At 40.5% G+C, this 10,002-nt stretch overlaps 2 protein-coding genes across 2 annotated transcripts in view; one reads left to right on the top strand and one right to left on the bottom strand.

Annotated features, from left to right (window-relative positions):
- Nucleotides 1-10,002, bottom strand: part of LOC115019849 (high-affinity choline transporter 1-like) — a 70,565-nt gene that overhangs the window by 44,106 nt on the left and 16,457 nt on the right.
- LOC115019843 (solute carrier family 22 member 7-like) lies at nucleotides 4,165-8,457 on the top strand. Its single transcript, XM_029449499.1, has 9 exons — nucleotides 4,165-4,566; nucleotides 5,128-5,231; nucleotides 5,488-5,642; nucleotides 6,143-6,311; nucleotides 6,437-6,560; nucleotides 6,904-7,004; nucleotides 7,136-7,350; nucleotides 7,471-7,579; nucleotides 8,139-8,457. The coding sequence occupies exons 1-9, from the start codon at nucleotides 4,165-4,167 to the stop codon at nucleotides 8,425-8,427; spliced, it is 1,668 nt and encodes a 555-aa protein (XP_029305359.1). The 3' UTR covers nucleotides 8,428-8,457.

The following is a 10,002-nucleotide window of genomic DNA, read 5'->3' as shown; positions in this document are numbered from 1 at the left end:
TCCGTGATCTGGGGAGGCAAAGGGATTACAGGAGCACAGGGGCTGGGGTCTCAGGGACGAGGGAGCAACAGGGGTTGGGTCTCGAGGGACAGAGGGAGCACGGGGCTGGGATCTCGAGGGACAGAGGGAGTACAGGGGGCTGGGGTCTCGAGGGACGAGGGAGCACAGGGGCTGGTGCCTCGAGGAACCAGGAGAACGCATGGACTGGGGTCTCGAGGGGCCAAGAGAATGCAGGGACTGGGGTCTCAAGGGACTAGGAGAACGCAGGGACTGGGGTCCGCAGTCCAGGCCCAAATGCAGTACACTGGACGAGGTTATAACAAAAAGAGAGCTTTATTTTATAAAAGCTAGCAAAATACAAAGTAACAAATAAAAAGGAAACAGAAACCAAGATCATAACAGAAACGAGTCGACCAGAGCCAAGCAACGCGAGTATGAAGTGCCAAGTTGGTCGTAGTATCCTTCAATTTAAATGCTCCAATTTAGCGATATAAATGATTTTTTAGCAAATGTCCATATTCATAAGCATGGTTATGATAACATATTTTTAATGACCTTAAGTTTATTTATTTCTATTCTAGCCCATCTACCCGTCGAAGAGCACATTCACCATTGTAGTGCTGATAGACCGCCAAACTGGCAGCTCTGCAGTGAGTCAGTGTCGGCTGAGCAAGTTTAAATATCTTGTTTCTATTCTATATTTGCATATTTTATCAATTATTATTACATATTATTGTATTATTATTTGTAGGCTAATAGAGCAGACACTTTCAGTGTTTTAATGGGTTATTGTAATAGCCCTGCTTGTTTTTATGAAATATCTGTATTGACTGCATAATCATTATCTATCACCCCTTATTTAGCCTCCTGCCATGCGAGCCACCAATTAAAGTTTGGCGAGCTGCGGAGGCTATGAGTAACACTGCTTTAGATGGATAAATAAGTTCTGCTGACGTCCCGGTCCACGCAGCACACGGTACCTCCGGCCTGCTTCTCCACACTGAGCGTGTACCGGCTGCCATGCGTCGTATTCTCACGTCATACAACTTCAACACATCCAAACTGTCCCTTTAAATTTTAATGATGCCACCAACTTATATTCAAAATGCTGAATAATTTGTCAGCTGTGTAATATATATACCAGCACAATAAAGTTAAATGCATTACATGAGTTATAAGCAATCTAATTAAGTTTATGTAACGTATGATAACTGGAGGCAGCACAGTCCTGATGTCACTCAATGAATAGCTTCTATTAAGGGCTGTTAATATTACATAATGAATTCAGTGACTTCCGATACCGTGTCTCTTTTTCCAACACTTAAAATATTGCGTGCACACAAACACAGGAGAAGAGGTCTGCGGAGAGAAGCATTCTCATGAGAAAGCTCATTTTTACCCTCCGAAGATATACAGCCTAATCTGTCTGTGGCTTTCACTTACACACACACACACAACACACACACACACACACACACACCACACACACACACACACACACACTCACACACACCCACACACACCACACACACACTGAAGGGATGAAACCGCGTCTCTGTCTGTGTGCGTCCCTCCACACAGGAAGTATCGCTGAGAATTTGGAAAAGACAGAAAGTCACAGAGCCCTCTTTTGATGATTGATTAATCGTGTAAACTAATTGTTTCAGCCTTGGGCTCTTTTTTCGGACATTTTATAGACTAAATGATATGTAAATGATTTAAAGCAAAATAAATATAATAGAAGGAGATTATTAGAATTGTACTTTGTTCTGTATTTATTTTTTGGTTTCTTCTGCTCCACCACATACTTTGCTTTGTTTTTTTAAGGCCCGGAGGTCCCTTCGCTCCCCTCTCCTCTCGTGGTCCCTTCCCAAGTGCTTCCCCCAGCCCGGCCTCCTGAGCAGCTCCGTCGGCTTCTAGCCCGGTCCCCTAAGCGGGCCCGTCCGCCTCGCCGTCCTCCAGAGCGGGCTCCTGCGGGCCTTTGCGGGAAAAGTGGCTCTCCTATTGACTTTGTCCTATCAATGTGGCTCTCATCTAAAAAATAGTGAAGACCACTGCTCTAAAGAAAGGCCCACAAAAAAAAATCAATGTCAGTTTCATTATACACTATATTTAGAACATGTTCACCGCTTCACATTGCAGCAGACAAAACAGATGTTCGTGTTGGAGGGCCCGAGGTGGGCTCGATTTGCTGAATGCATTTCTGAACATGTGTTTTCATGTATACTTGCTTCTCTTGCATGAAGTACTTTATTACAAATGTGTCTCGTTCTAAAGCTTATGAATTTCCCACGTTTGTTTTCACAGCAGATGAATTCAGAAAAGCTTCTTGAAGCTTAGTTCACTGTTACGCATCTATAAGTTCCTGTATGGTTTAAGTTAAGGAGAATGAATGTAAATAAAGCTTTATACTAATTCTTAATATTGATCTTAATGTATTTATAAACCTCTGTAGTCCAGCTGTTAAAAAGTTGCTTTCTTTGAATGCTGTTGTTTTAGCAACATGCTGAAGTGCATTCCTCTTTTCAAGATGAATCTGCATCGTCATCTGGAGGACAACAACATGTACTGCAGAAGTGCTCACGCTGTAGTTGTGCATCATTCACTGGCTTCTCCTGTTGTCTTTGATGGATAATAACATTTGATTAATTTATTACTATACTACTGGTGTAGTATGTCGTAAAAAAGTCATAAAATCGCAGCTTGCATGCTGCACGTTTGGTGACACGGTCCGCTGGTGCTGCTGGTGTTTCTGGTGTTTCTGTTGAATACAGGTTTGACTCACCTGTAGCTGCAGGACTGACCTCTATCATACCACACGTTCCGGTCCAGGTTGCATTTCATGGGTTTCAAAAAGATGGATAGCAGAGGGACTAGAATTGCCATAAAAATGTCATAAAATACTTTCCAAATACAAACCACTTCCGCATGGCACCACCTGACCAAACATCTTGATGATTGCTCTTTCTGTCAGGGTCAGTCACGTGGTGCTGACCCTCCAATCTCCTCCTACAATACAAAACAACCCTGGCCTTTAATTATAGCCTCAGTTGTACACAAAGTTTTGTAAACTTGTTGTATATTTGTCTAAATAAAGTCCACAGTATATATATATATATATATATATATATATATATATATATATATATATATATATATATATATATATATATATATATATACTGTGGACTTTATTTATTATATATATAAACATATATATAATATATAAAATATAGTTTAACAGGAAACATACAACATTTGAGTACTTTTTTAATATATATATATACTATATATATATAAATATATATATAGATTTATATATATATATATATATATATATATGTACTAATATATATATATACATATATATATATAGTATATATATATATATATATAAAAAGTCATAAGTACTCAAATGTTGTATGTTTCCTGTTAAACGTTTAGGATATTTCGTATGCCGGCGCATATGAAATATCGGCAATAGGTTGATATAAATTAAGGGTAAGTTGTGATCGTTAGAAGGACGCAGACGACACGCCGAACACGCCAGACACACGGCCCTGTCACACAGTATGGCAGAAACATGCAGGCGTTTATGAAAAGTAGCTCAAAATGTGTCCAAAAAAAATACGTCCAACTTTTCCACAGCGGTGTTGTAGTATACATAACGAACACATAACAAATGCTCCTCTGCAGGGAGGAGAAGAATGTTGGGTTTTGAGAATTAAATTACATTTGTATTTATGGTGAGACCGTCCTGAAGAACAAAACATTTCCAAGAAGTTCTACGTGATTCTTTTCCCCATGTACATGCATGGGTCTAATGTTCAATCTATTTAACAATTGTTATATTTTACAACTTTACGATGTCCAAAGGTGATGCAGAGGTTTGTGATTAGTGATTTATACGAACTAACTACTAATCACAAACTGAACTGGGAGTTCAGTTTGTGATTAGTAGTTTGGTAGAAAAGGCTGCAAAGAAAAGCACAGAGCCACAGAGACTGTGCAGAGACTGTGCAGAGACTGTGCAGCACTAGTGCAGGATTAATAGAGCATCAATTCTCTGCAGGTGAGGAATTGAACTTGTTTTCACAGTATTGATAAACAGTCCAAACAGATTTACTTCAAGTTTTTACTTCTATCAGTTTAAAGCAAATCTAAATGTGTTATAGAATCCCGGTGAAGATGAAGTTTGAGAACATCCTGGAGGAAATCGACGGTTTTGGGTCTTTCCAGCTCATCACCATCGTCCTGCTGTGCGCCCCACGGATAGTTCTGCCGTGTCATTTCCTATTGAATAACTTCATTGCAGCGTCTCCTCCTCACCACTGTGACATCAGCAGCCTGGGTGATGGGGGACTCTTCAGAAATCTAAGTGAGGAGCAGAGACTGACCGTCAGCCTTCCTGTACGAGACGATGGCCCAGAATCCTGTGAGATGTTTGCAGAGCCTCAGTTTCAGCTCTTAGCCAACAGCTCCAACCGCACAGGGCTGCGGACCGTTCACTGTCGGAGCGGGTGGGTTTATGACAACTCCACCTTCACTTCCACCCTGGCAACAGAGGTACAACCACCTTTTATTAGTGTCACACATTGTGTTCAAAGATTATTACATAAGTGCAGTGAGCTGCAGACATTTTTACTTCCCCAAAACAGTGCAGGTGGATCTAATAATGAGAAGAAGAAGAAGCAGCGAAGGAAAGAGAGAAAGTGAAGGGAGAGAAACACCAGCCCAGGACACTGTATATCTGCAATATTCACTGTCAATGTATTTCTTTTAAATGTGTTTTTTATTGCCAGTAACATGATAATAATACATCATTTATGAATTTTTCTGCAACTTAATTCTTATAAATGATCCACAACGTTTCCTAATTTTGGACACAAACATTTTGTTTATTAGTTTACTGAGTAAAGTGAGTAACTGAGCACTTTTAATACAGTTATTTATGTTATATGTCTGATGTACAAGCTCAGTTTGTTTGTAATGCATATCCCATAACGTAGTTTTTGTATGATTGAATTTACATTTTCATTGTGGATAAATAAAGTGGCAACATGTTTAGTTGCAGGGTCACACATGAGAAAACAGACGTAATAATAATGTAATGTTCTGCTCGTCCAGTGGAACCTTGTGTGTGAGAGGAGAAGCTTGACACAAACCACAGGAACAATCTTCTTCCTTGGAGTGATGATCGGGGGCATAGCTTTTGGATTCTTCTCTGATAAGTATGTGAATACAAAGTTGTTGTTTCAGTTGTTTTGCAACTAAACTGAGAGGTGTGAAGTGTTCAGGTGGAAGATGTTAAGAATCCACAATGAAATAAACTAAATAAATAAACTTTAGTAAAAAAGTAGAATCCCATTTTAAAGTAGTCTTCACCGGTGTTGGACTTTTACTTGAAACATAGTATTTTAATATTATTTCTTTATTTCTTCATGTTCACTTTAGCATCTTAAATCTACTTCCTGTTCTTATTTGCAGGTACGGGAGGAAAAACACTCTCCTGGCGTCCTACATCATGGCCACCGTGTTTGGCTTCTGCAGCGCGTTTGCAAACTCCTACGTTGTGTTTGCAGTTCTCAGGTTTCTCACTGGGTTCGGACTGACAGGAATCAGCATCATTGCAATCGTTCTCAGTAAGATAACAAGTTTGTCATATCAGTTTGAAAGGTTTGTGTTTCCCCAAAATGGCCCCTAAGACAATACTGTCGGTTACTTAACATTTAGCTTTGGTTTTATTTTATTTATTGTCCGAGCTGCAGTTGAAACAGGTGAGTGTGCAGAAGGTGTGCAGACTGTCTGCTGACCTGACATCAATGTGGATCCTTCCATCATTTAGCTGCAGGACAGCAAACAGGTTTTATTTGAGGGGGGGGCTGATTGAACAATGCAGAGAGAAGTGAGAGAGCTGGTGTCTGGTTGGACCGTGTCCTGGATGTAGGAAGGACCTGATCCACAAGAGCCCGGTAATCTGATCACAAGTGTTCAGCTCCCAGGGAAATCTAAATAAAACAGAAAGAAATGACATTATTATTATTATTATTATTATTATTATTATTATTATTATTATTATTATTATTATTATTATTATTATTATTATTATTATTATTTATTTGGACCTTTCCCCACCTCGCAGGCATTGAGTGGGTGGACACAGATCATCGGTCGTTCATCGGTGTGATTGGCAGCCTGTCCTGGTCTGTAGGTAACATGCTGCTGGCTGGATTAGCCTTCCTGGTAAATGACTGGCGGTCACTGATCATGACTGTCACAGCCCCGCTGGGCTTTGCAATCTTGACTTGGTGGTAAGTGAAACGTACTTGTTAAAGTTAGAAGACACCTCGACAGCTGTACTGTAAATGAAAATGAGAAATTCTGGGTCCTCATTCATGTGTCCATTCACTGTTGATCATTTTGAATATGATTGCAGGTGGATTCCTGAGTCTGCCCGCTGGCTTTTAGCGCACGGTAAAGTGGAAAAGGCCAAGTTTTATCTTGACAGATGTGCCAAGCTCAACAAAAGACATAAACTGTCTCCCAAATTAAAACTGGAGGTAAGTTTGACCTTGTACCAGACTGAGTCTGACCTCTCAGAGGCTGCTGCCTCGTTTTTGGACCTTGTAGTCATTTCAAAATAAAATGATTAACAGCAAATGTTTACATTATTGTTATGTGATGCATGCATTTAAATGTATCTTTCAGCAGATCTCTTGTCTCCATGTTGTGTTTTCTATTGTTTAGGAGAGTAAATGTGTATTAACAGTTTGAGAATGATTCTTTTTAGATGGCTCGGTTAAGCTAATGTTTATGCATTATTAACAGCTTTGTCATTTAATGCATGTCTTGACCCCAGATTTGAGATCATGTGCACCTTTAACCTTCTCTGCTTCTGTACAGACGCTCTCCACCATAGAAAGGCAGGACACAAACTACACGTACCTCGACCTCATCAAGACCCCAAAGATGAGGCGGTTAACTCTCCTGATGGGGATTGTGTGGTGGGTATCGCCTCACAAGCATACAAAGACATTCAAAAGACTTTAAATGTATCGTGGTACTCTCCTCCCATAGAATACACACGTTATAGATGTAAGGAGGGAGACGATGATTTGTCGTTTGTACTCTGCAGGTATGGAGTTGCCTCGACGTATTATGGAATCAGCCTGAACATCAGTGGATTAGGTTTAAACATGTACCTCACACACTTCATCTATGCTGCCATTGAAGTCCCCGCCAAGCTGATGGTCTTTTGCTTTCTCAACATCATCGGACGGAGGAAGTGCCAAGCAGGCACGCTGTTACTGACGGGAACCTGCATCGCCATCAACATCTTCTTACCACAAGGTCGTTATTTACAGATAACGTATACTCCAAACAGCACCTTCTGTATCAGGTTCATTTAATATTTGACTCACTCTTCACTCATCTAATGTACTTTGCATGTTCTGTACTTGTTCTTTGTAGATCTGTGGCATGTGCGTATTGTTATTGCCATTCTTGGGAAAGGTCTGTCAGAAGCGTCCTTCACGACTGTCTTCCTCTACACCACCGAGCTTTACCCCACAGTCGTCAGGTCAGTTACCGGCACACAGCTGCATTTAGTTGCTGTATTAAAAAGGCTTTAATATGCTCATTATTCATACATTTACGCTTATTGTTAAGACCCAGACAGTAAACTAAATAGGGTCGACTAACACACAACAACTAATGGATAACATTTGATCTACAGATCTACTTTTCCGTTTAAATTGTAACTCCATTGGTAGAAATCGATCTTCATTTCATCAGGATCACCAGTTATTAACAGTTATTACTAATATTGCCATTTGTTGCGTTATATTTTGTTGTACTTAATCCTTTTCATCCACCCTTTTAAACTTTGGTACAATTAAGACAATCAAATTTACTCAGACAGATTATTTTATTAATATTATAAATGTGGGGAAAGAAGGTATTTTGTCGAGTCTTGTCATTTAAAAGTTTGGAGAATAATTGACCTATAGTTAGAAACAGATCCATCCAGTAGGAGACTAGAAGTCCTAAACGTTTCCTACCTGCAGTCACAGAGAGGGTTGACTATAGATGTCTTATTTATTAAGTGATTTATAACAATTTACCTTCTGCCACACCAGACAAAACGGTCTGGGCTACACCATCTTCGTGAGTCGTCTGGGAGTGTCCGTGGCTCCGCTCATCCTGCTGCTGGAGGACGTGTGGACTCTTCTCCCGCAGGTCATCATCTGCTCGGTGGCCATTGTTTCTGGCCTGGTGGCTCTGCTGCTTCCAGAGACCCTGAAGGAGAAGCTGCCAGAGACGATTGAAGACATTGAAAAGCCAAAGTTGTTAAATAACACACGAAAGCCACGATGTGGAAATGTTTTGGCACCATCTGGTGGTAGTGTTGAGGTTGACACAAAGTGACTTTTTCTCCTAAAACAATAATTACAAAACGCCAACGAAACATTTTCATTGAACATATTTAGTTTGTGGGTTTTCAGATACCACAAAAATGTTTATATTTCACTGCATGTTTCACGGCAGAGCCCCACAAAGAATCAAAGTCAGCTGTTACTGTTTGTCCCTCTGGATATCCGTGATGCAAATTCAACCAACATCTGTCTTATTTCAAGTTACAAAGTTAGTCAAAATAAAGTAACATTTCTTCAGTATAACTGTATCATAAGTCAGAAAAGCATCAGGACAACACTTTACAAATGTAAGTGTATGGTTCCAATACAAATATTTGTGCAAATAAAGAGCATGTAGAAAAGAAGTGTGCAGTTTTTAACTACAAGTAATTCAAATCATAACAATATTTTAAAGATGCAATGACTAAGATATGGCCAGAACTAAATGAACTAACATTAACAAAAGAATGTGGAGAAGTTTTGACTCAAAAAAGAAAAGGTCTAGAGTTCTTTGGACCTTTCTTCTCTAAAGACATCTTTGTATTGTGCTTCAGAGATCTACTGAAGTTAGCATGCTAACCAGCTCGACCTGGTCCGTCCTGCCTGTAATACCACTTGTTCCTCTAGAGGTGATAGTGAGTCACTGCAGCTCCAGTCTGCCTCAGTACAGAGAGAAGAAGTGCAGCTGCCTGACTATAAATATTACAGTCATGTCTGTTTTATAGTTTGTTTATTCTCTGTATGACCTCACAGCTGCCAGGAGGCTGTTTTGCAGTTGTTTTGTAGTTTCTGACCCTTTGGATTCAGTCCAATAAACAAACTAACGTAACTACAGCCCCGGTTAACATCAGTATTTGGTATTCCGGCCCTGCTGACTGACTGACAGGCATCACACATGAGTGAATACAACACACAATATAAAGAATACATTAGAATACAACTCAAATATAAACATTAGCGATTGTATGGACTCAGTTTAGAGGTGAAATACTGCGCCCTATTTCTTAGGGGAAGAATTACACATTGAACCTTTAACGTGACTTGTAATTTGTGAATGGTTAATTCCTTGACATAAGTGTCTCTGTCCTTGGTTTTGGTCTTCTGAAGTCTGACAGTACTATGAGTTGTCCAAACTACATTTATGTGTTTGGACATATTTTAGAAAACCGTCCTCCTCAAAGCCGAGTCTCCAGACTCCCAGCCACAGTATCCACAGTGAGGCTTGTGTTCTCTCTCCGACTTGAGCTTTGACAGCAGGGCAGCGTATTCAGCACCTCTTTGAGCCCTTTGGTCATGAATATGTAAATGAAGGGGTCCACCAGAGGGCTGAGGTAGAGCAGCAGGTGAGACACCAGCCCCAGGTATGTCACCGTCTCCTTAAAGGACAGCGCCTCCAGAAGGATGCTGAGGATGAAGGGGACGTAGAGGAGGGTGTAGTTGGCCAAGATCGCGCAGATACCCCACACTGTCCTCCTCCTCTCTGGGGTTTTAGGGTTAGATCGGGAGCACATCAGCGCCCTCCAGGAGTCCACAGCGAAGAAGAGGAGGAAGGGAAAAGGAGCGAGCAGAGACACGGCAAACCAGAGGC

The sequence above is a fragment of the Cottoperca gobio genome, chromosome 15 (genome assembly GCF_900634415.1).
Source record: "Cottoperca gobio chromosome 15, fCotGob3.1, whole genome shotgun sequence".
NCBI lineage: Eukaryota > Metazoa > Chordata > Actinopteri > Perciformes > Bovichtidae > Cottoperca > Cottoperca gobio.
The sequence above is the reverse complement of the archived record's forward strand: the minus strand, read 5'-3'. Positions and strand labels throughout refer to the sequence as shown.